Source organism: Salmo trutta, chromosome 5 (genome assembly GCF_901001165.1).
Source record: "Salmo trutta chromosome 5, fSalTru1.1, whole genome shotgun sequence".
In the NCBI taxonomy this organism is placed as follows: Eukaryota; Metazoa; Chordata; class Actinopteri; order Salmoniformes; family Salmonidae; genus Salmo; species Salmo trutta.
This window is the reverse complement of record NC_042961.1, coordinates 26515244-26541893: the sequence shown is the minus strand read 5'-3', so window position 1 is coordinate 26541893 and position 26650 is coordinate 26515244. Positions and strand designations below refer to the sequence as shown.

Here is a 26650-nt window from a genome sequence, read left to right as displayed (position 1 = left end):
TTAGATCACTGGTTAGACTGCCTGTGTGCCTAAAGAAGACATTGTCCATTGCAAGAACAGTTCTAGCTTGTGGCTGAAGCATAACCCACAAGGTATTGTAATGGAACCATTGCGAGCGGGTTGTTCGTAGCACACTGAACTTCAGCAGGTCCGAGAAGACAAGGCTTCGCCTCATGGACAACCACTCAGGATGGAGGGTAGGGCCTCAGCTCGTTATTTTCGTACTTCACTGATTACCATGAATGGTTCATTGTTTGTCTGCAGCAGAATCATTGTCACGTTTGTTTGTTTGCTTTCTTTTTTTCTATAGCAGCCAAGGACGGGGCATGCAGGGGTAAGCAGAGAGCAAAGGGAATTGGGGATGGGTTAGTACGGAGAATAGCTGGAGGGTGACTGATTCAGATGCTGAATTCCAAATGGACCCCTAGGCACTCTTGTTGCTTACACCTATCCAATTCTTTTAGATCTACGGGAGTGCCTAGGGGGTGGGCTAGGGTCTATTTGGAATTCGGTTATTAAAAACAGGATGTTGGTGTGATCCGGCCTACCGACACACGAGGGTCAGGATGTCACATTAACACGTTTGGCCAAATGCAGTCTACAGAGACTTGACTAATGCAGAAGCAAGCGACGGCAAAATAAGGCACTGGAGTAGCTACTCCTACCAAATATCCAGCACTGCAGAGAAAGGGGGGGGAGATTGTGAGCGAAAGCATCTCTGGTGTACTAAAATTAACCCCAGGGTTTCATTTGATGTATTCCATGTTACTGTATTAAATTTCACTGGATCTAAATGATATTTTTCAAGTTTTCTTCAACACCAATAAAAGACAACACAAGATTGGTATTAATATTAAATGAGGTTGTTTGCGCTGAATTAAAATAATAACTGTACCAGTGGAAGGAATGGCACAGTTATTTTTTTAAACATGTAAATGTATTCCGTAAAAATGTATGGGAGAAAATGTTTTGTATTCTCCCTCAGGAAGTGGAGTATCTATCATGAAATCAACAGTGTTTTTCAACAGTAATGTGTGCTAGATTCAATCTCCAAACCATCATATCTGGAGTTAATATTCTCCAGTTAAAAGCAGGCCTATCTTCCTGATTTGACTATTTAGGGATATTTGTTCTGTTGCCATGGTGAGAGGACAGGTATTGTATGTCAGGTTCTCTTTCAAATCTGAGCAGTCGTATGTCCTCCAACAATTGACTTCGATTGACGCCAACGATTATGTTGCTCATCGTAGAACCATGGTGGCTCATTCATTGTGCTTCTGGCCTGTGCTGAACGTGGCAGTAGCCTCATGTGGCCTGTGGATTTCAACCTCTCATGGGCCCAGGAACAACCTGTACTACTGGTGGGTCCTTGTTTGATGACTACCATATCATCGTAGGACTATATTCAACGGGGAGTGTTCATCATATGCTTACATTATGATGGCAATGTTATACAGTGCAGTGGCCTATTTTTCTGCCTGCCTGTAGAACCTTCATTTCCATCCCCTGTGTACTTCTCACTGATCAACACTTCATATCAGCCTTTGAGAAGAATCAGGGGATTAGCGACAACTTCATGCTCATTCCCGCTATTTTATAGGCTTCCAAATCCTACCTATGTAATTGTTGTTTTAAGTAGCATGGCAATTTAGTGTGGTGGGTTAGCATTGGGTTCCACCCCAATGCTAATTGTTTACGTCTTCGGCGATCTAGTGCTGCGTAACCGTAGCATGTAGCCACTTCCCCTGCTATTCTGTCCCTTTTTTGTGACGCGGGTTAGCTAGTGACTGTGGAGACCATGAAGTTAGCTGTCAGGCCTTCTTTCCTCCTTCCAATAGGGGGCTCATACATAATAGATAAGTCACTGTAAGTTACAGTACAGGGGTATAACTAGGCTAATGCCCAGATTTGCATATTTGTACAGAATTCCATTATTCATGAGTATGGCAGGGTTGCGTGGAGCGTATTGCTACTTAGTCTATATCTCACTGGCTGATCCCACTTTGCCTGATCCCACTCTGCCGGCTTGCCTGCCTTCGCACCAGTAACCAGGAAACACCATATGAAAAAGCAGTATTGATACTGTCGCTGTCTTTCGTCTCTTGTTGCTCGGGAGTCGCGATGCTGTTGCATCAAAAGCCCAGAGTCTGAAGTCTTGCCTGAGGAAAGCCTTATTAAAGGCACATGGATTTTGATGAGGTTTCCTAGATACATTCTACAATCCATGCTACCAGACGATGGGCTTTGTTCTGCTCAATTTGCTGTCATTTTGGAATAATGGGATAAAGGGAGTGGGTGAGGACGCAGTAGATGGGAAAGAGGCTCTGACATCTAATTCAGAATGTATTTTCTGGGTAATTTTTTTCATCAGGGATTCTGAGATCGGCAGACGCCATCATTTCCATGTGTTATGAAGTAGATTTATCATTCCCCTTGTTGATGACTGGCAGCTAATTTATTCATTACCTTTTGTTCCCTCCCTATCTCCTCTGTCAGATGAGTAGGTACATGTCAAGCAGATCCCTCATTACTGGGTATTGTGTAGCATACAGGCTTTTTCATGTTGCAGCCGGGCCATGTCATTTCTGCCACATTAGGGGAGAGATCGAGTTTTGAGAGGGGGGGGTGGGTGTTTGGATTTCAGCAGAGGTCTTATGTGTCGATGTTATTTGTTCATGAAGTGGGTGTGTTAGAGTAGACACCAGACATATTTTACCCTTGTGACGGATGCTGTTAGTTTGTTCATTTGTAAATATTTCTTTCTTCTCACGTTTATAAAGTATGCCAATATTCTGACTCTTGGCCTCCAGGATATTTTAAGAAATAATTTACTATTATAATTTATTTTAATTTAAATATGTTTAATTGACTGAGGCTCAGCACAGAGGCATTTCTAAAATGTATTTTTAAGATAAGGGAATTCATTTGTCTGGGCGCCTTGACAAGGTGATTTAGGAGGGACACCGTTTAGGGGCCACTTTATGCACATATTATGCATGTGTGAGGTGTAGTCATAGCAACTGTTAGGTGAAGATCAAGCTGTTGTCAATCATTTCTTAAATGAAATCGGAGGTAGCTTTGTAATTCAGCAGGGGCTTTTATCAAAAGTTTTAGTGGGTTTTGTTGGCACTTAATATCATTTTAAAAGAACAACAAATTATAGCAAAAGGTCAATGTCAACCAGTCAACTCTACTGGTTCTCACATGGCACCAGGAGTGGCATTTGACATTTGTAATGAGCAAAAAATTTGAGCTGGACTGAAACTTGCTATTTATAAGCACTGAGGTTTATGTAGGTGAAAAGGTCAATCAACTTCAGGGCAAGCCACATGCATGCTGTGCTCTTATGAATGGCTTGTAGTTCAGTGTTTGTGCCCTGCCGTTGAACTCCATATTGTGGTGCAGTATGGGCTAGTGACAGTGACACGGTGCCATTGGGATAGGGGCAGAAAGAAGCAGGACAATGATATCGCTGAAGCCAAATAGGGAAATGAATCTGTATAAAGGCCTTGTATATAAAAATGTATGGGTAATTCAACTTGTATGGAGATTGTTTGAGTAGTAGGCTGGGTGGTACCAGAGGGGTTAAAGGGTCATGGGCACACAAGGCGGTCAGGATGGGCCCAAGGCAGAGGCATCTAAAGAGATACCTGTTGATACCCGTGAGGTACACAGGTTATGAAAAGTATCCTGTGAAGTATCTGTGTGGCTTTAAAACGGTCTACCCTTTGCCAGAGTGACAGTCTAACAAATCTTGACTTGCTGCTTCCCGTGGACCTGAAAGATTCAAGTCCGTTGCTTTGGGTCTGTATGGACGTCTCCGTCTTTAGCCTTGAGCTATGCCTTTTTCTCCCCCCCACTTGTGCTATATTTGATCATTGCAGAAGTGTATACGGGATGCTCTCCAGTAAATTGTATACGAGAGGGAGCAGATATACACAACGTAGCAGTGGTAGGCAGAAGACTGTGATTGAATGCAAAGCAAAAATCCACAGGGGACAGTCATTGCCCGGCAAATTAAACCATTACCTCCCCCAGTCTGAGTTAAATATGAAGAAATTACTCATTTAATGTCCGATTAGTCCTTAATCCAGCCGCATAAGAAATGGCAGGCGTTCATTCCCTGATGTTAATTCTGCTCCCTGGTGAGATAAGGGCCGCAATATTGTCATGGGATGTATTGGACGTAGACCTTTTTTATTAATAGATGCCCAATGCGAGAGAGAAATGATTCTGTTGTGATTCATTATGAGAGGACTCTCCATTCTGGAGATTCGTCTTCATTATCCGCCGGAACGCCATTTTACAGATAACGCTGCTGCCTCATTTGCTTGCTGAGACTCAATTTTCCCCGAACAATATTGCAGCTCTTTAATGTGGCTCTTGCAAGAGACAAGTGGAGCTGTTCTCACTGTGCACATAGGATTACAAAGGTTAATCATCAATTTAAAGCTAATCTTTGTTAAATATCAATAGAGCTTTGGCGCTTGCTTGTGATGCGGAATGGTTCATTTGGGGTTTATAGGAGATTCAAGGAAGAAGAGGATCGCATGATCCCTTTTCCCCAGTTCCCACTAGGCTATTACTGTCCAAGCTCAGATATAGTATCACAGGTCTAAAACAATAGGAAACTGTGATGCTATATCTGAGCTTGTTTGAACATTGGGCTGTTATATGGGGCATATGGCTACTTGACGATTTACTAATATACTGTAGGTGTATTAAAAAAAAAAATTGGGATGGTTATGTGAAAATCAAAGCCAATTAATCCCTCATATCATGTTTTTTTTTTGGTCATGTAGTCTTCCACAGGCGATAATCATGCTTTGAACAGTCAAAGGTACAAACAGAAACTGTATGCGAGTCCTCTTGACTACCACATATTCACTTTGGAGTGGAGATAATTATGGAGTTTGGTAAATTATGCAATCGAGGCCACAATCGCTCTTCCTCAGTCTGGGAGAGTGAGTAATTAATTCAATTTTTTTTCACCAATGATTATTCAGATGACTGGGAATAGGAGCGCCAGTCATTATCTGAGTATTTTGGCACATGTCTGCTCGGCTAATTAAATCTTCAACTTCTTCCTATTCAGAGGTCTGAAAGGTAAAATTTTTATGGAGTAGGAACAGAATGGCCTTATGATGCTAACCTTTTAAAATTTGCTGTTGAATATTGTCAAAGGTTAAGTATCATAGGATGTCAAGAGGGACGACGTGGCGTGCACTGGCTAGAAGTAGAGGATGTTTTGTGCTAGGTGATTTTTATATTCAGGGTTTTGGAGTCTGCCTGTCTGGTCCAAGTATGGTGATGACCATTGTCTATGTAATCTAAGGCTTGGTAGATGTGTTTGTGCGCTCAAAATCGGAGTAATTGCGACGGGATTTGTTGTCATTTCATCCGTTTCCCTCCGTATGGTCACCATGACCAATAAGGCACATTCATGTCAAGAGTAACCTTGAACATGCGTTCCTTTTAAAAAAAAAAAATAATATTTGTAAACCTTTTCTGCTCCATGGGTAGTGTTAGACTTACGTGAAAGCTGAGCAGAGTAAATGAATGCCTTTGGCAGTAATTCAACCGATAATGTAGACATGACTTGCACAGATAAAGCTCAAGAAAATCAATGAACTGAACAAATCTATTCTAAATAGTCTAGACAACCCGTGGCATTCAAGCGTTGCAGAAAAGCTTACAATGCTTCTCCAAAAAATATATATATTTTTTTACAGATATTGCTTTGAGGTTACAGGGCTCCTATCTCTCCATCGACGCCGGCAGACACGGCACAGCGCCAGACAAGGCCAACGAGAGATCCCGCAGATGCTGCCCTTTTCAATGGCTGTTTTTATCCCCCCTCCCCCATTACGCCTCTGATGTTGGGTCCACAAACTTCTCTAATTAAAGGATTCATCTTCAGTATGGGCTCTCTCGTCGAATGTATATCGCTGCAGAACGTGGGATGATAAAAGCCGTTATTGGGTGTGCAACCTCCACCGCCTCTTATCTCCCATAAACACTTCAGTTGGTTTACAGGGCCACGGAGGCGGCGGAACCATGAGCAATAAGCCAAAGGCCCTGATGACTTATTCATAGGAAGCGCAGAACAAGAGGCCACGGATGAAAGTGACAGAGAAAGGTTAGGACGATAAGTCGTTACAGTTATGATAAGGCGTGTCAAAAAAGACTTGTGACCTGATTTTTAAAGTTTGACTCTTGGGGGGGGGGGAGGAAACTTTTGTCTCGACATGTACTTTTATGGTCAAGTTTACAGATGATGACTTTCGGACGTGTGTATGTTTGGAAATATATTTCTTTGTGTTGGTCAAGTAGCATACAGAGGAACGTGAGAGTTTTGGTGTTTGGATAACTGACATGGACTTGGTGGTTGTCTATTAGGCCAGAGCTACAACACTGATATTGTAAAAGAGAACCCGCCCAAACAATTCCTGACTACACAGTCATAACCTCATTCTGTCAGACAGTAAAATGTACTGGGTATTAAATGTACTTTGAGTCAGAAATAATTACCATGTATTTTCACACATTCACCCTTTTTTTTTTTTAACTGATAACATAGACACCCTCTAAGTGAAGTGCTAGATTGTTTTTCACGCTCCCAAAATCGCCCTTAAAATGGCTGGCAGACAGCTGTAGAGACGGGAACTGGGGATACAGCATCACCGGAGAAGGGCATGCTGGTAATAATCTAATGGTGGAGCCCAGCTTGCTACCACGACTACCAGGTGAAGCTCGGATGCTGCTTGCGTCAGCCCAATCAGCTCTCTGTACCACTCCTCTCCTCTGCTTCAGAGCCAGAGCTGGGATGCAGGGAAATGGAGATAGAGATGATCATTATAGATAAACATGTCCCCTCCAATCTATTCCGCTTAATAGTGGGAAATTACAAGGATGCCGCTGGAAGTTTAGCACAGGGACAGTTTCGTTTGTATCCAAAGGGATACAAAGTGTGCTCGGATGGCAGCTGAACAAAACGCATACGTTATGCACAGACAGACAATTATGAGAAGTATGCCTATGCATTCAAAGCATGACAGCGAACATGAAAGCATGTTGTGCTGATTCATGTTTTTTTTTTTTTCTCCGCCATCTTGACCTACATCAGAGCCGTGTGATTTTAGGTTACAATCAATAGGCAGCATGCATGCATGTAGTGCAACAACTTCTGGTTATCTGAGAACTCAACACTGGGATCGTCTCATGTGAACATTGTGTTTTGTATGAGATCAAGGTCACTCACTGTGTGCAAATGTGCTTCCAGGTCTGTCAATACCGATCCATACCACTTATGATCTGCATATCTCAGTCTCAGCTAGAATGGTTTACAGATAGCACACACTGCAGTAGATACCCAACACTGTGGGAAACTGGGAAATGCTTTGGATCCAATGGATTATTATTAGAATGAGTTCCCAGCTGCATCAGCAGTCGAAGCGCTCCAGTGCTTGGCACTCAGTATTGGATCACAGAAGGGCCAGCTCCAAACCCAAGAAATGTCTTGTCTGCAGTGCCTGATAAGTACATATTTGTCGTGACGAAAATGCTGGCGGGACCACACTGTGCGTCTTCCAATAGGACACTATTGTGCCAGAACAGGGAACAGAGTCCAATATGTGGAGAACATGACATATACCAGCTGTAGATTTGTAGAAGATCAGAAGTTAACTCTTTCTGCAATTACTGGTTACCCCTCTGTAGGATTTGGTAGGCCTATATCTCTGGAGGGTACATGCAAGCTGTTTTGAGGAAGAAGCAACACCAGGACATCCTTAGAGTTGGAGAGTTCCGGGCCTGTATTCATAAAGCTTTTCAAAGTAAGAGTAAAGATTTAGGATACATTTTTCATTTAGATCCTAATGAATAACAATGTATGGATGGGGTAACTGGGCCCATATCCACAAAGCATCTCACAGTAGGAATGCTCATCTAGGATCAGGTTCCCACCTGTCCATATAATCGTATACACATATAATCGTATACACACACAACATTAGGAACACCTTCCTAATATTGAGTTGCACCCACTTTTTCCATCGGAACAGGGATGCAGGCCCATGTGGACTCCAATGCTCCCCACAGTTGTCAAGTTGGCTGGATGTCCTTTGGGTGGTGGACCATTCTTGATACACATGAGAAACTGTTGAGTGTGGAGAGAAAAAAAAAACGGTACCGTTGTAGTTCTTGACACTCAAAGCCTGGCACCTGGTCCCATATCCTGTTCAAAAGCACTTACATTTGTTTGTTTTGCTCATTCGCCCTCTGAATGGCACACGTACACAACCCGTGTCTCAAGGCTTCAAATGATTTATTTAACCTGTCTCCCCCGTTGATGTGGTTTCAACAGGTGACATCAATAAAGGGTCATAGCTTTCAGCTGGATTCACCTGGTCAGTCTGTCATGGAAAGAGTAGTTTTGTACACTCAGTGTACATTATGATATAAAAGGCTAAACTGATCCTAGATCATGTACATACTCTTGCTCTGCGCAGATTGTGAACAGAGTGGGTTGGATGGAGGATAAACAAATGGACTGGCGATAAACGAAACGCATTCGCTAAGTGATTATGTGAATCTCCGATCGGTCTTACTCTTTTCTGCATTTTTCCCGCTGCTGTGAGAACTTTGTCAGCACTAAACAGGCCCTGCTATAGTTCCCTCGTTAAACTATTCATCAGATAGGCCTCATCAACGATGAAAAGTATCCCTGCAGTTTATCACAAGATGCCCTGCTTTTTATTTGATGAAGTAATTCATCCATAATGTATGTGTGTATTGCAGCTTGTGGGAGGTCTGGAGAGAGAGCCTGGCTCAGCCTTCTAGAGAATGAACAGGGGAAAGAGAGAAAGCGGAAGTGAATTTGTTTTAATTAAGTAGGGAGAGAGCGTGGATGTCGCCGACTCGGATTTGTATTCACTTTTAGAAGAACTATTGACCAATTACTTTACGAGAAACCTCAAAACAGAGATCACTCTTTTGCAACGACGTAAAGATGCATGATGAGAGAATGTGTTTGTGTTCACATGCTCGTAACTGACTTTGTCTGTATGCATGTGTGTCCTTGTCTGTGTGCACATGCTTGTGTCTCTGTCTTACTTAGCTGTTTTATCAGAACTGGCAGATAGCATGAATCTCATCTGTCCACTCTCTGATTGGAGCCTTTCTCAGTGTCACTATCTGACCGACTGTAGACTGCTTCCCTGAGTGAGTCAGTGTAGGTTCTGATTAGCGGTCTCCGTTCATTCTGGGGTGATAAGTAAGTCGGCCTGTTTTGTCTGCCAGAATGCCTCTAGGGAATCGATGTCAGTTGATGCCCAAAGTAAATCGTCAGACATTGACAAATGTCAGAGCAACTCTGGGTGTATGTGCAGTGCCTACAGAAAGTATTCACTCACACCCCTTGAATTTTTTCCAAATGTTGTTGTTACAACCTGAATTTTAAAATGGATTAAATTGAGATGTGTCTCACTGGCCTATACACAATACCCCATAATGTCAAAGTGGAATTTTGTTTTTAGAAATGTTTACAAATTTTATTCAAAATGAAACGCTGAAATGTCTTCAGTCAATAAGTATTCAATCCCATTGTTATAGCAAGCCTAAATTAGTTCAGGAGTAAAAATGTGCTTAACAAGTGCCATAATTAGTTGCATGGACTGTGTGCACTCTGTGCACAGTAAGTGTTTCTGACATGATTTTTGAATGACTACCTCATCTCTGTACCCCACACATACAATTATCTGTGAGGTCGCGAAGTGAAATTCAACCACAAAGACCAGGGAGGTTTTTCAATTACTTGCAAAATCCAACAACACATTACGGAGTACCACTCTCCATATTTTCAAGCATAGTGGTGGCGGTATCATGTTATGGTTATGCTTGTAGTTGTTAAGGACTGGGGAATTTTTTAGGTCAAAGAAACTGTATGGAGCTAAGCACAGGCAAAATCTGCTTTCCACCAGACACTGGGAGATATCTGAATTTACCATTCAGCAGAACAATACGCTAAAACACAAGGCCTAATCCATAGTACACTGGAGTTGCTTATCAAGAAGACTTAATGTTTTGACTTAAATCTGCTTGAAAATCTATGGCAAGACTTGAAAATGGTTGTTAAGCAATGGTCAACAACCAATTTGACAGAATTTTTTAAAGAATAATGGGCAAATGTTGCACAGTCCAGGTGAGGAAAGCACTTAGACTTACCCAGAAAGACTCACATCTGTAATCCCTGCCAAAGGTGATTATAATATTTATTCACTCGGGGTTGAATACTTCTATAATCAAGATAATAGTATTTATTTTTTATTTTATTTTTTTACAAATGTTAGAATTTGCCTTCCACTTTGACAGAGTATTTTGTGTAGATCTTTGACAAATAATGGCAAATCCCACTTTGTAACACAGCAAAATGTGGAAAAAGTAAAATGGTGTGAATACTTTATGGTAAAGCATGCATATATTCAAGCTGAAAAAGGGTAAGACCCAGAGCCATGTAAGATAAATATATGGCTCTGGGTAGACCGGTCACCCATTTCCAAGTCTGTTTATCATATCTCCACTGTTTCAGAGTGAGGGATGTTTATTGGCTGCTAGTCAGTGAAGGAAAAAGTACTCAATTGTCATACTTGAGTAAAAGTAAAGATACCTTTTTTTAATAGAAAATTACTCGAGTCAGTCACCCAGTAAAATACTACATAAGTAAAAGTCTAAAAGCGTTTGATTTTAAATATACTTAAGTATAAAAAGTAAATGCAATTCCTCTAATATACTTAAGTATCAGAAGTAAAAGTATAAATAATAAAAAATTCCTTACAGTAAGCAAACCAGATGGCACAATTTGAGTTTTTTAAATGTACAGATAGCCAGGGGCACACTCTAGCACTCAGACATAATTTACAAGCAAAGCATTTTTCTTTAGTGAGTCCGCCAGATCAGAGGCAGTAGAGATGAACAGGGATGTTCTCTCAATAAGTGTGTGAATTGGACATTTTTCCTGTCCTGCTAAGCATTCAAAATGTAACAAGCACTTTTGGGTGTCAAGGAAAATGTATGGAATAAAAAGTACATTATTTTCTTTAGGAATGTAAAATATACATACCCCCCAAAAAAAAACTTCAGTAAAAAATACTTTGAAGTACTACTTAAGTACTTTACACCACTGCTGCCAGGGTATCGAGTCATTTCACAAATGCACAAAAGGTCAGTACTTGCTAGTGGCAAACTTATTGGAAATACTGTACGTATTAAAGTGTTGTAGGCTATCCCCATTTGCATTCTGACATTTGGATGTATCATGGTCCACAGGGAGCACTCTGTTACAGGCACGCACATGCATGTACATACACACGGAGTTCCAGCCATAAATGCTGCAGATGGCGGTGGGCAGACGGGTGTCTAATTGGGAGATACTGCTCTCAACAGTCAAGCTGACTGCAGTTAAATGAACGAAAGAGCTCCACTCCACCATAGACTTAACGAGAGAGAACACAAGATTAGAGTTAAAACACCACAATTAGTGTCTGCGCTGAGGGCATGTGTGTCTGTACCAGTTAATGGCAGTTTACCAGCAGCACATAATGAATGCCTCGGCTGACATGTGGGTGCGGATTAGGTCGTCGCCTTACTTACGCGCTACAGAAATAACCTAATAGCTAGCGCTCCTCGCTTTTCTCCCAGCTAGTGCTGCCAACAGCTCCCCAATTTCAGCCAAAACAATGAGATTTTTCTTCCTTCGCCCTGCTTATTGTCATTCAGAAATGAGCATATGGAGTGGAGATGTGGGAAGTCTGTCATAAGTGGTGCCTTTATAAATAGAATGAAAAGATTTATATTTCTGTGTGTGGGGTACCATCTTCATCGAGAGAAGGACATCTTAGGACGCTGGTTGTTTGAAGACTGGGATCAAGTTTTGTTGTTGGAGTGCTTGTGGGTTTGAGTTGAAGCAAAGCTTGCATCGATTATTGGGTTACTCTGAACTACTGCTAGTCTGGCAAGCCAGGTTTCACACAATGTTGAGTTCATTGTCAAGATGGTGCCGACGATGGTCGCCCTGTTGCTAACTTTGTTCAGTCTGTTTATATTTGTGTTCTTTTTTACATTATTTGATCAAAGTTTCTAGTATAATTTAATATGACCGACAAGCACTTCTGTACATCAGATCGAAGATTAATCACCACTTTACGGAGCTGGATCCTTTGTCCAAAGCAGTTTTTAGTTAACCTTTTATTTAACTAGGCAAGTCAGTTAAGAACAAATTCTTATTTACAATGACTGTGTGACTCCCGTTCACGGCCGGTTGTGACAGCCTGGAATCGAACCAGGCTCTGTAGTGAAGCCTGTAGCACTGAGATGCAGTGCCTTAGACCACTGCGCTACTCGGGAGCCCCAGTTCCATTCATCACAGGAGCTTTTTTCCCAAAATGATACCGCCAAAGAGGAAGGAGTTCTTGTCAGATTAAGGAAAAGATTTTTAAGGAAAAGGGCAAACCACCCTTCGCTTTCTAGTATACTACTTGCTAATGTACAGTCTCTGGACAATAAAACTTTGCGAGCTCAGAGCGTGGATCTCCTACCATAGCGATACGAGAGACTGTGACTTACTCTGCCTTAGACTTTGTTGACAGTGGAGGTGCTTGATCAAGCTAAAAGCGGAAGAGTATGTTTCATGATAAACAACCCATGGTCTGATTGCAGGAATGTACAAACCCGTATGAGTTTCTGTTCCCCTGACCTGGAATACCCCCCCTCCCACCCCACAAGCCGACACTAAGCTGGCACTCAAGGAATTACACTGGACTTCGAACAAATCAGAAACCGAATATCCTGAGGCCACATTCATTGTAGCCATGTACTTTAACAAAGAAAATGTAATAAATTCTCCCGAAATTTCACAAACACATTCTGTCTCAGACACAATATGCATGTGGCAGGGACTTCAGACAATCACGGATTAAAAAGGGAAAACCAACCACATCGTGGACACAGACGCCTCACTCCCAGACAAGTGAAACACAATTTTTTTTTTTTTCCTCTTCGAGGAAAACAACACCGAGCCGCCGATATGGGCCCCACTGCTGACGAGTACTGTGGGCTCCCAATCTCTGTAGCCGACGTGAGTAGGACCTTCAAGCGTGTTAACCCTCGCAAGGCTGCCGGCCTGGAAGGCATCCCAAGCTGCGTTCTCAGAGCATGCACAGGCCAGCTGGCTGGAGTGTTTACGGACATTCTCAACCTCTCCCTTTCCGAGTCTGTCGTCCCCACTTACTTCAAGATGGCCACCATTGTTCCTGTACCTAAGCACGCTAAGGTAACTGAACTAAATGACTATCGCCCTGTAGCACTCGGTCATCATGAAGTGCTTTGAAAGGCTAGTCAAGGAACATACCCGACACCCTGCACACCACCCTATCTCACCTGGACAAGAGAAACACCTATATGAGAATGCTGTTAATCGACTGCAGCTCAGCTTTTAACGCTATAGTGCCCTCCAAGCTCATCACTAAGTTCAAGGCCTAGTGATATTAACGGGCCATCAGACTGTTGAACAGCCATCACCACTCGTCTACCAGGTGATGCACACTCACTCATACAAAACGCACACGCAAACTATCATACTCACTCACGCTTTCGACTCTGTCAATCACCACATTCTTATTGGCAGACTCGACAGCCTTGGTTTCTCAAATGATTGCCTCGCCTGATTTACCAACTACTTCTCTGATAGAGTTCAGTGTGTCAAATCGGAGGCCCTGTTGTCCGGACCTCTGGCAGTCTCTTATGGGTGTGCCACAGGGTTCAATTCTCGGGCCGACTCTCTTCTCTGTATACATCAATGATGTTGCGCTTGCTGCTGGTGATTCTCTGATCCACCTCTACGCAGATGACACCATTCTGTATACTTCTGGCCCCTCTTTGGACACTGTGTTAACTAACCTCCAGACGAGCTTCAATGCCATACAACTCTCCTTCCGTGTCCTCCAACTGCTCTTAAACACAAGTAAAACTAAATGCATGCTATTCAATCAATCGTTGCCCGCACCTGCTCGCCCGTCCAGCATCACTACTCTGGACGGCTCTGACTTAGAATACGTGGACAACTACAAATACCTGGGTGTCTGGTTAGACTGTAAACTCTCCTTCCAGACTCACATTAAGCATCTCCAATCCAAAAATCTAGAATCGGCTTCCTATATCGCAACAAAGCATCTTTCACTCATGCTACCAAACACACCCACATAAAACTGACCATCCTATCGATCCTCGACTTCGGTGATGTCATCTATAAAATAGCCTCCAACACTCTACTCAGACTGCATCCAGTTTGTTATCACAGTGCCATCCGTTTTGTCACCAAAGCCCCATACACTACCCACCATTGTGACCTGTACACTCTCGTTGGTTGGCCCTCGCTTCATACTCGTCGCCAAACCCACTGGCTACAGGTTATCTACAAGTCTCTGCTAGGTAAAGCCCCGCCTTATCTCAGCTCACTGGTCACCATAGCAGCACGCGCTCCAGCAGGTATATCTCACTGGTCACCCCCAAAGCCAATTCCTCCTTTGGTTGTCTTTCCTTCCAATTCTCTGCTGCCAATAACTGGAACGAACTGTAAAAATCTCTGAAGCTGAAGACCCATATCTCCCTCACTAGCTTTAAGCACCAGCTGTCAGAGCAACTCGCATATCACTGCACCTGTACATAGCCCATCCATCTACCTACCTCAACCCCATACTGTATTTATTTATCTTGCTCCTTTGCACCCCAGTATCTCTACTTGCACATTCATCTTCTGCACATCCACCATTCCAGTGTTTAATTGCTATATTGTAATTATTTCGCCACCATGGCCTATTTATTGCCTAAACTTACCTCATTTGCACTCACTGTATATAGACTTTTTTGTTTTCTTTTGTACTACTGTATGTTTTGTTTATTCCATGTGGAACTCTTGTGTTGTTGTATATGTCGAATTGCTATGCTTTCTTGGCCAGGTCGCAGTTGCAAATGAGAACTTGTTCTCAACTAACCTACCTGGTTAAATAAAGGTGAGAAAAAAAACACGCAGCCAACACTGTTGTCACATGTTATCGAGACATTGAACCACTGGACACTATTTAAGTTCATGTTTTGTCACATGCACAAGTACGGTTAAATGCCTTTCTTGCTGACTAAAACTTCAATAATTAATACAATATATTACTAAAACAATATGAAATACACAAAGTAGGTAAGTAAGCATACTATATACAGGAAATATTTTAATTTCAATACCATATGTACATGTGCAGGGATAATGGAGAGATGGAGGTAGATTTGCGTTGGAGTGACAGTGAGTGTGTAGGGTGTACATAGAGTGCAAATATTGAAATAAAAGGTCAATAAAGTTGCAAGGTAAACTCGGTCCGTGTAGCTATTTAAATACTGCATCTTTGACATAGCTCATTCTAATACTTCTACTACTGTACATTGTATTTTAGTTAGTTTATACACCGCATATTTATTTTTATACTGGATTCTTGACATGCATAATATATCTACTGCTGTACATATCAGTTTTACTATATCTTGTGCAAATTTCCCCGGTGTACATGCGTATAGATTGCATTTTGATTGCTGCTACAGTGCTATTTGGATTGTTAATTGTTTTCGTCCCGCCGTTCTTGATTTCTTGTTTCTATTGTATTTATTTTACAATTGAATTTTTTTGTGTACTTGTTTGACATTTTACTGCATTGTCATAAGCTAGTGACATAAACATTTCGCTGCACCCACTGTAACACCTGAAACTGTGTACGCGATTAATACACTTTGATTTGACAAACCGTTCAGCTGTTAACTTTTTGGCCACCAGGGGGCGCTGTATGTACAGTATAGATTAGTCCAATGCCAATTTGATGAGAGAGCAAGTCTCCTACCAACCCCCCTCCCGCCCTCTCTCGTCCCTTCTTGTGTGACCTTCGCATGTCTTGCATGTCTCTTGCAAAGAGTGTCTACAAGGGATGTCGCAAGAACCTGGGCTATTGAATAGCTTGTGTACTGTACTCTCTCTGGCGCTTTGATTTTAAAAAACAAACAACAACAAAAAATATGAGTCTTTTTCATTCATTGAAATGAATGTGTTCTTGTTAACATTCTCTCCATAGAGTTCTGTGTAAATGTTTTTTTTTCCTGTATTCTGAAACATTCATCATTAGTGGCAAACATCAGTGTAGCAATATCCAGTAAACCACAACCCAAGAGTCCAGGGTTATGTTTATTAGGAACCAAATGGAAGAAAACAAACTGAAACAAGGAAGGACTACCTGGACATAAGAAAATATATCATTTTAGTTTTCTGTTGCACAAACAAAAGTTGTGCTACAATGTCTTAAAGAACACGACCCAGTCTTTCTTTCAGGTCTGTTTGCATGGTTCTCCTTTTTTTGCTTTTTTACCTTTTTTTAACTAGGCAAATTGGTTAAGAACAAATTATTATTTTCAATGACACCCTAGGAACAGTGGGTTAACTGCCTTTTTCAGGGGCAGAACGACAGGTTTTTACCTTGTCAGCTCAGGGACTCGATCTTGCAACCTTTCGGTTACTAGTCCAACGCTCTAACCATTTACATTTTACATTTTTAGTCATTTAGCAGACGCCCTTATCCAGAGCGACTTACAGTAGTGAATGCATACATTTAATTTCATACATTATTTTTCTGTGTAGAGTCCACTAGGCTACCTGCCATCCTAATACTTCATACTGTTGCTTAGGGCTTATTCAGACTGGCGGGAGTTGAGAAGAGTCTGTGGACTCTACTTTTTAATTTACTTTGCCTTACCTTTGGTCATGGCTTGGCAACTCTACATTCTGGCTGAGCAGCAATATTTACAGTAAATATCACAGTAAGCGTGTTTTTAACTAACTATTAATCAACTGTGAGCAACTTCTCATCTAAACCAAAGTACACTTTTGGGGCGGCAGGTAGCCTAGTGGTTAGAGCATTGTAACCGAAAGGTTGCTAGATCGAATCCCCAAGCTGTCAAGGTAAAAATCTGTCGTTCTGCCCCTGAACAAGGCAGTTAAATTCTTATTATTTACAATGATGGCCTAGGAACAGTGGTCATTGTAAATAAGAATTTGTTCTTAACGTACTTGCCTAGTTAAATAAAAAAACACTCCTGAATATTGCAACAATTCCCCAGCATGTGCAGAAAATGTGAAGTTTTATTTTCCCATCCGTAAAACTCTAAATTAAGACAAAAATAGCACTCCGTGATTGGGACTTACAAACGTTCTGGGTTTGAACTCAACTACTTATTAAGTTTTAACTACTTAACTAGCATGTTAGCTAACCCTAACCCTTTTACCTACTAGCATTTAAAAAAATGTAACCTTTATTTAACTATGCAAGTCAGTTAAGAACAAATTCTTATTTACAATGATGGCCTACCCTGGCCAAACCCGGACAACGCTGGGCCAATTGTGCGCCGCCCTATGGGACTCCCAATCACGGCCGGATGTGATACAGCCTGGAATCGAACCAGGGACTGTAGTGACTCCTCTTGCACAGAGATGCAGTGCCTTAGACTGCTGCGCCACTCGGGAGCCCACCACTACCTAACCCTCAAGCCTAACCTTAATGCCTAGCCTAGCTAACCTAGTGTGTTGGTGTGCTTGTATAATAGAGAAAATAGATTTATTGTTCTTTCCTAGTATGTCAAGGAACATTAACAAAGAAGTGAGCCTCCAACCTCCCTTCCCCTACCATCCAACATGTCTCCACCCAGCCACCCCCCTCCCCATACCATCCCTTCCACGTGGGCCTGAAAGCAAATAAGGTAAAAAATATATATATGAAAAGTAGACATTCTAATTGTTTAGACATGTCTATAGACAAACTGTAAACCAGCCTAGGGTCAAGGACTGCAGATCTTTCGCGATGAAGGGTGTGTGTGTGTGTGTGTGTGTGTGTGTGTGTGTGTGTTTTTGAAGTTGTAATCAGGCATCTAAGAGGGAGAAAAAGAGTGTTTGAAATGGAGAAAGCTGACAATTAGTCTTTCTGCTTGTACTGTAGATGAATGGGCACTGGGTTTAAGGTCTTGTAACAACTGGCTATGCAGAAGACGAAACGAACGAGATGGGGGAGAGCGTAAGAAAGCTGGAAGGATGGCTCTATGCCCTGACCTCACTGTGTGTGTGTGAGAGCTGCAGTTGATGTTGATCATTCCATCTCCTCAGCAAGAAGAGCGGTGGTGCGTTTGATTGGGCTTGAGTCCCACCTCCCAACATAATCCATCACCACACGCCACTGGCGTCCGGTCCGCTGGGCTATTCCTCACCACGGTAACAAGCCCCTGGAGCCTGGCCGAGGGCCATCCGGCACAGTAAGACCCAGTGGCCCACAGAAAGGGCCAGTGTGTACAGTACAGTGTAACTCAGTCTAGCACAGTTCAGTTGGTGATATGCAGTTTGCGAATTATTTGTTATTTTTGAACAACACTCTATACAGACTAGTGTCATGATTCGTTTTTCTGAATGGCTTGTTCATTTTAGTCTTTTTAGTTTAAGTTTGACTTGCTGGCCTCAACAAATTCTACAGCAGGGTTATTAATATGCGCTCCTCCGGTGACTCCAGAGACGTGCTCCGACAAACAACGGTTGTATATGCGCACAGGCAAAATAGATGAGGCTGCAGGCAGCATAGAGAAGAAAAATACATGTATACAGCTGATAATTGATCACATGGTGCAATTAATTTAATGTTATGACGGACACTTTGTAGAGACAAAACATACACGGCCTCTGCTCAACAAACTTGAACTCAAGAACTAATTGTTTTGGGGTGCTACAGTTCGCAAATAATGTTTGTGCTTATCATCCTCACGGCAATCAAGCAAGCAATTCATTCCGCCTAGTCGTTCACAATCTAGTCCAGTTGTGGCCACAACTCCACCTTGTTTAAAATGTCCTAAAAAAATAATATTATTTGTATGCCTAGCAATCAATAAATGTACATTGTTTTAAAGCACACTTTTACAAGTCTCAGTCACAAACGACAGCTCCAATAAGCCCCTTATGGTCAATGACATGTGATCGAGAGAATCATGTCTCTTTCTAGTTTTCAGTTCATTGTTCACCGCTAGAGGGTCCTGCCTGCTCTGGGCGTTACCGACTCAAATGAACTAAATGAGTCAAAATATGTATTTTTGTTTGTTGACTGAACGGGTCAAAAAGATCAGTCAGTAAATAGACTAACATCTCATCACTGTGTGTGTGTGTGTCACAGGCGGCCGGTGGCACCTTAACTGGGTAGAATGGAATGGTATCGAACACATCAAACACATGGATTCCATTCACGCAATTCCAGCCATTATTCTGAGGTGTCCTCCCCTCAGCAGCCTTTGTGATTGAGAAAGAGGGCATATCTACATACCTACATATCAATAGTAATACGCCGCAACTGAACCAGGCACAAAAATGATACCGTTTTGATTGCACAAAGGGCTTGGTAATCAAGCTCCATAGAATCAATAATTGTTCTGGATGAGCAGATCTCTGAGGTGTCATTAAGAAAACTAACTCTGCAGTACAATACCTGCTGCTCACCACATGTTACCGAACGGGGAACCCACTGAATATGAATGAGGGTTTGTTCTGGCTCCTGCCTTAGATATAGCTGGCTGGCTGGTTTGAGTAATTAGTGGGAGCTGGGTTCCCGTGGAGCAGAAAACCTGTTGTTTCTCCCGCTGTGCCTGCTAGGATGATGAATAGTAGGGTAGAACCATGAGCTACCCTGGCTCAGGCTCTCAGTGGTAATGCTACGAGATAAGCCACAGTGTCTGCAGCCACTGACAAACTGTGAAATGAGATCACAGGTCAGTGAATTGTGCCGTATTGTGTGCGATAGTTGGGTCATTTGTCATAGGTAGGCGTAGCTAAACGATTGTAGATGTAGCTAAACGATTGCAGATGTAAAACATGAAGACGTTTATAGCGGATTCTTTTTTCAGGTCGAGTACACTAACTTGCCGTAAGAGTTAGTGCCTTCGGAAAGTATTCAGACCCCTTGACTTTTTCCACTTTGTTACGTTACAGCCTTGAATTAAAATGAATTATATTGTAATCTACACACAATACCCCATAATGACAAGGCACATTTTTTTTTTTTTTTTATTAGTTCATTTATCAAAATTAACAGTCTGAGGTCCTGAGCAGGTTTTCATCAAGGATCTCTCTCGGCTTTGCTCCGTTAATCTTTGCCTCGATCCTGACTAGTCTCCCAGTCCCTGCCGCTGAAAAACATCCCCACAGCATGATGCGTCACCGTAGGGATGTTGTCAGGTTTCCTCCAGACGTGACGCTCGGCATTCAGGCCAAAGAGTTCAATCTTGGTTTCATCAGACCAGAGAATTTTGTTTTTCATGTTCTGAGTGTTTTTAGGTGACTTTTGGCAAACTCCAAGCGGGCTGTCATGCCTTTTGTAATAAGGAGTGGCTTCCGTCTGGCCACTCTTCCATAAAGGCCTAATTGGTGGAGTGCTGCAGAGTTGGTTGGCCTTCTGGAAGGTTCTCCCGTCTCTACAGAGGACCTCTAGAGCTGTCAGTGACCATCGGGTTCTTGGTCACCTCCCTGACCAAGGCCCTTCTCCCCCGATTGCTCAGTTTGGCCAGGCGGCCAGCTCTAGGAAGAGTGTTGGTGGGTCCAAACTTCTTCCATTTAATAATGATGGAGGCCACTGTGTTCTTGGAGACCTTCAATACTGCAGACATTTTTTGGTACCCTTCCCCAGATCTGTCCCTCGACACAATCCTCTCGGAGCTCAATGGACAATTCCTTCGACCTCATGGCTTGGTTTTCTTCTCTGACATGCACTATCAACTGTGGGACCTTATAGACAGGTGTGCCTTTCCAAATCCTGTCCAATCAATTGAATTTACAACAGGTGGACTCCAATCAAATTGTAGAAACCTCTCAAAGACGATCAATGGAAACAGCATGCACCTGACCTCAATTTCAAGTCTCACAGCAAAGAATCTGAATACTTATGTAAATAATGTGCAAAAGTTTCTAAAAACCTGTTTTTTTTCTTTGCTGAGGAAATTGTTTTATTTAATCCATTTTAGAATAAGGCTGTAACGTAACGATGTGGGAAAAGTCAAGGGGTCTGAATACTTTCCGAAGGCACTGCATATTTTATCTTTAGTTGTTTTACTCAGCCAACTACAACGTGACCCCTTACCTAGTTCGGAACTATAAATCAATGCCACTGTCTTGTCTGTAACCTGCCAGTACTCCCTTTCTCTCTCTCCCTCAGCATTCAGTCTAATAGTTCTAGTTAAATGCTCTCCCAGATACTGAGATCGTGTGCCGGGCAGCTGTGTGACGAAAAAAAGCCCTGAAGATATGCATCAAGTCGTGAATAAAGCAATGCGGCCCAGCGGGATGTGAAACAATGGCTCATTCCAGGTGACGGTGTGCTGAGAGGGAGTGAGGGGAATTGGATAAGACAGGAAGTGCGTCTGACTGCCTGGCTGTTAGCATTGGACTTGGCAGCTCTCCACCATTAAACACTGACAGGCAAGCTCGCCTGTCACAGCGCATAAGTGGCTCCCTGCACAGACGTTTACAGTAGAGCACCTTTTCTCTACCCACAGTGCTGCAGGGCAGGTCCAGCCCCCAGGGCTGCATTCCCTAACCCCAGTCCCCATACCTAGCCCCTGCCCCAGCAGCCATACCGCCTCCTAGTCCCAGACCTTATATCTAGCCCCGGCCCTATACATTGCCCAAGCCCTTAGCTACCTAGCCACAGCCCTATTCCCATCCCTGGGAGTGGAGAGCTTTATCCAGAGTGAGCTGTGGCTGTTCTTTTAGCAATCGCTTTATGCTTATTCAATCATGGCCATGCTAGTGGTTGATTTTAATATTGGGCAACAGCGAAGTGGGTAGAGTAAAGTCTTATTCTGTCAACAACCCACCTGAAGAAAAAAAAAACTGCGTAGACCAGCATACATTTCAAACTGGTCCAGGGTGGTCAGTGCTGATTGGATGCTGGTCTGACCAGCATGGTCTAGCTGGTTATACTAGTTGACCAGCATGGTCAGGCTGGTTTGATCAGCATGGTTAGGCTGGCCGACTAGCTGGTCAAGCTAGTGATGCTGGTGACCAGCTTATGCTGGTGACCATGCTGGTCTTGCTGGTGACGAGCTTATGCAGGTGATGCTGGTGACCAAGCTGGTCTGCAAAACCATGCCCAGGTAGCCTAGCGGTAAAAAGCGTTGAGCCAGTAACCGGAAGGTCACTGGTTCGAATCCCCGAGCTGACTAGGTGAAAAATCTACTTGTGCCTTTTGAGCAAGTCACTTAACCCTAATTGTTCCTGTAAGCCGCTCTGGATAAGAGCGTCCTGCTAAATGTCTTAAATGTCAATCATTATCATATTTACCAGCATGGTCTATTGCCATTAGCTTTTTAGAATAGTTTTTGTTTCAATATGTTTTTAGCAGTGGTGTAAAGTACTTAAGTAAAAAATACTTTAAAGTACTAAAGTTGTTTTTTTTTTGGGGGGGGGGGTGTGTATCTGTACTTTACTATTTATATTTTTGAGAACTTTTACTCCACTACATTCCTAAAGAAAATAATGTGCTTTTTTACTTACAATTTCCCTGACACCCAAAAGTGCTCGTTACATTTTGAATGCTTAGCAGGACAGGAAAATTGTCTAATTCACGCACTTATCAAGAGAACATCCCTGCTACCTCTGATCTGGCAGACTCACTAAACACAAATGCTTCGTTTTTAAATTATGTCTGAGTGTTGACCCTGGCGATCCGGAAATAAACAAGAAAATTGTGTCATCTGGTTTGCTTAATATAAGACCATTTTTAAATTATTTATACTTTTACGTACATTTAAAACCAAATACTTTTACTCAAGTAGTATTTTACTGGGTGACTTACTTGAGTCTTTCTTTTAAGGTGTCTTACTTGTACTCAAGTATGAAAATGTGGTACTTTTTCAACCAATTTTTTTATTTTTTGCGTATACATTGAATTAATTAAATCTTATGCTACACAAACATGATTAACAGATTTTTCTAATCCAATCTGTTAGTTGGACTTATTGCAACCATTGCTGACATGGTTGTTCCTGTTTAGATGGTTTAGGTATTGTCATTTATAAATCTTTCTAACCCTGGCAGTCATTCTGAATGCAGATTGTGGGTGAATACAAGTTCCTATTCTTGGATATCCCCACTCTGACTGGATCCCAATAGGAATAAAACATAACTTTGCAAGCTGAATTGATGCTAGTTTTGCTGGTGACCAGCATAACTGGTATGCTTGTGCCCAGCTTAGTTACCAGTGTCCGAAACACAGCGACGGCTGGTCACCAATGTCCTAATCTCGGTTAACACAGAACTAAAGTATGATTTTAAGTTCAGGGTCCATACGTGTTGAGAAGAACTAGAATAAGGATCTGAACCGGAAGGAAGAGCTCCGTCCTCTCTCTCTCTCTGTTAGTTACAGGCAAGTCTATGGGCCAAATGTTCCGAAATTCGAAAGATGCTAACACCTACGAAAGTGTGATTTTTGTCCAAATAACCAGTGACGAAAAAACCGAACACTGGAACTAATACTACTGGATCTCACACATCACGTATCATGACAGATCTTTAGTAATGTTTACGTAGTCTGTCCACGAGAGACTACCAGTGTTCATTACACGGTGGCGGCCGGTCACCAGCATGACCAGCCTATGCTGTTTTTTTCTCAGCAGTGAAGCCTATTTTCAGGCGGATAATGATTCTGGGAGTTTGTTTAGAGAGCCTTACCATGACCTTTTGGTGGTATTTGATGTTTATGCAACAGAGCAGTTATTTTGTCTTGCATGGAGGAATTGACCTCTCCCTTAGTTTGTTTTCCTGATGAAAGTATTTGGGAAGACTTAAGGTCAGGAGGATTCAAATGTTATGGCTGTTCAGAGTCTATCCAGTATTTTTAAATCCTAGTCCTCCTGTCCTAGTTCTCTTGGCCTTGTTTTTGATCTTGATCCAGAAATTAAAGCTTCTCTTATTTCTACAGTCACACTTTGTCCTTTACACTTAACCCTGCTGTCTTCATTGAAATGTTCCAGGGTGAATGTTAAGTGTATTGATTTGAGTGAGGATTATGACCCGGTAAAACAAAATGAAGTAGTGTGGCCTCTGTTTTGGCCCAGAGCCAGGCACTTGCATAGTTCATCCCAAAAATGTGGCTGAGATATCAAAATATTTTTTAGCCAGTGAAATTTCACCATATAATTAAACTAAGTGACTCCTGATATGGAAAGGAGAGAGAGAGAATTTATTTATATAGCCCTTCTTACATCAGCTGATATCTCAAAGTGCTGTACAGAAACCCAGCCTAAAACCCCAAACAGCAAGCAATGCAGGTGTAGAAGCACGGTGGCTAGGAAATGTGGGGGAGATGTTAGGAAAAAAATTTGAAACAGAGTGAGATGAATAATAATATTAACCAAAAGAGAGGAAACACTTGAGACAGACTTGCATTCTATTAATTACTGGAAAGCTTTGTCAGGTTAAAGAAATTGCCTTGGGGCTATGCTAGCTTTTCATGATAATCAAATGGGAAGACCTAAGTACATTTTTTTCCCTTCTGTCTCTACAGATGTGCTCTGGACTGGCTGTGACTTCTCCTCCTCATGCTCAATGGCAGACGAAGACAGCCGCTCCGTTCATGTGAGCTTTGATCACAAAGAGATGGCTCTGATCCACAGCTAAACCTGATCCACTGCTCTCCTGTCTCTCTGACCATCTCCTCTCCTCTATTTTCTCTTCTCGTCAACCTCCCTCACCATGGCCTGCTTGTTGGTGTCAGTGTTCCTCCTGGTTCTCCAGACTTATGCTGCCCCATCAGAGTTTGTTCAGAGTCTGGATCTGGGCCCTGGGCTCACTGCCAATGTCACTCTGTCTCCACCCCCGGGGACAAGCAAACATGCCCCCCACAGCATCATCATTGGGGTGCGCAAGGGGGGGACACGCGCCCTGCTGGAGATGCTAGATATCCACCCTGAGGTCGCTGCCGCCGCCACAGAGGTGCACTTCTTCGACTGGGATGAGAACTACGCCAGGGGCTTTGACTGGTACCGTGAGCTGATGCCATATTCCTACCCGCACCAGATCACAGTGGAGAAGACGCCAGGCTATTTCACCTCTTCCTTGGCGCCGGAACGCATCCGTGCCATGAATTCCTCCATCAAGCTGCTGCTGATCCTGCGGGACCCAACTGAACGCGTCATCTCGGACTACACCCAGGTCTACTTCAACCGCCTGGAGAACCACAAGCCAGTGCAGGCCATTGAGAATCTGCTGGTGCGCAGCGGAGCTCTCAACACCCGCTACAAGGCCATCCAGCGTAGCTTCTATGACGTGCATATGCGGAACTGGCTGCGCCACTTCCCTCTGGAGCAGATCCACATCGTTGATGGGGACACTTTGATCCGGGACCCCCTTCCCGAGCTGCAGAAAGTAGAGCGTTTCCTCAACCTGCCCTCCAGGATCATGTCGTCCAACTTCTACTTCAACCAGACCAAGGGGTTCTACTGCATCCGGAGTGAGGGGCGAGAACGCTGCCTGCACGAGTCCAAAGGGCGTCCCCACCCGGCCGTCAACAGTACCGTGCTGCAACAGCTACGCTCCTACCTCCGGGAGCACAATCGTAACTTCTACCGGCTGGTGAAGCGCTCCTTTGACTGGCAGTAAGGCATGCTATGCCTCTTCCTATGTGGACTAGTTCCCCCTGGCCCACAGAAGACTTAGGAACCATTGCCCTGTTTAAGGACTGACTGACCAGTATTAAAGGGGCAAAAGCACTTTAAGAACTCTGACACCCAAACACTCCTGTCAATTGCCTTTTACTCTGCTCTGGTGTCAGCAGAGAAGTTCCACATTTACAAAATAAAGCAAGAACTTAAAATATAAGCTAACGTGGAAAAATCGCCAAGCTTGATAAGTCATTCTCTGTACTGTACCTAACAAAAGTGAAGTGATGCAGATTGCAGCAAAACAATTTTGTGAACCTGATGAATTTTTTTCTGCTTTTGTTTGATATTCTTGTACTTGATAATAAATTGTTCTGCTTTAAAAATGTACATGTGGAACGGGATCTGTTTCTCTTTTGGTTCATTGTGATGCCCTCCAGATCCTAACCGGAGTGGTTTAGGAAGCATGCTAAGGTAGACTGAGGCATTAGGATAAGCCTTTGATTCACTGCAGTGGAAGAAGGACATTAATGCAGGGAAATGGTTGCCCTAGAGCGCCACTTTAGTATTACAGAAATCACTAATGGTTTGGACATTGAAGGTAGTGCCTGCAGCAAAAGGGGCCGAAATCGTGAGAGTCAGCAAGCTGAAGTCAGAGCTCTTCCTGTATTTTAGCACTGTTAAGTGTTCAACAGTTTGATCAGGCTGTAGAGGCAGCCAGTAAATCATAAGTGTATTGTAGCAGTTCTCACTGGAGTTGTGATTATTCAACATAAACAGAGTAGCAACTACTATTTTCATCATGATTATTATCCTCGTTGATTAGGCTTTAAAGACCAGGCAAAGCCAGGGAGACCACTGATGATCTCCCTTCTGTCTGCTGGCTCTGACA

At 42.8% G+C, this 26650-nt stretch overlaps 1 protein-coding gene across 3 annotated transcripts in view; it reads left to right on the top strand.

Annotated features, from left to right (window-relative positions):
* LOC115193962 (heparan sulfate glucosamine 3-O-sulfotransferase 1) overlaps positions 1 to 26150 on the top strand; it is a 48982-nt gene extending 22832 nt beyond the window's left edge. For 2 of the 3 annotated variants that reach the window (XM_029753129.1, XM_029753128.1), the window contains exons 2-3: positions 24666 to 24736; positions 24876 to 26150. In XM_029753129.1, coding sequence (XP_029608989.1) covers positions 24700 to 24736; positions 24876 to 25759 — 921 coding nt within the window. In that variant the 5' untranslated portion in view covers positions 24666 to 24699 and the 3' untranslated portion in view covers positions 25760 to 26150. Of the gene's footprint in view, positions 1 to 24665 lie in introns of all 3 variants that reach the window. The other variant, XM_029753130.1, reaches the window with a different exon arrangement.
* The last annotated feature ends 500 nt before the right edge of the window (positions 26151 to 26650 follow it).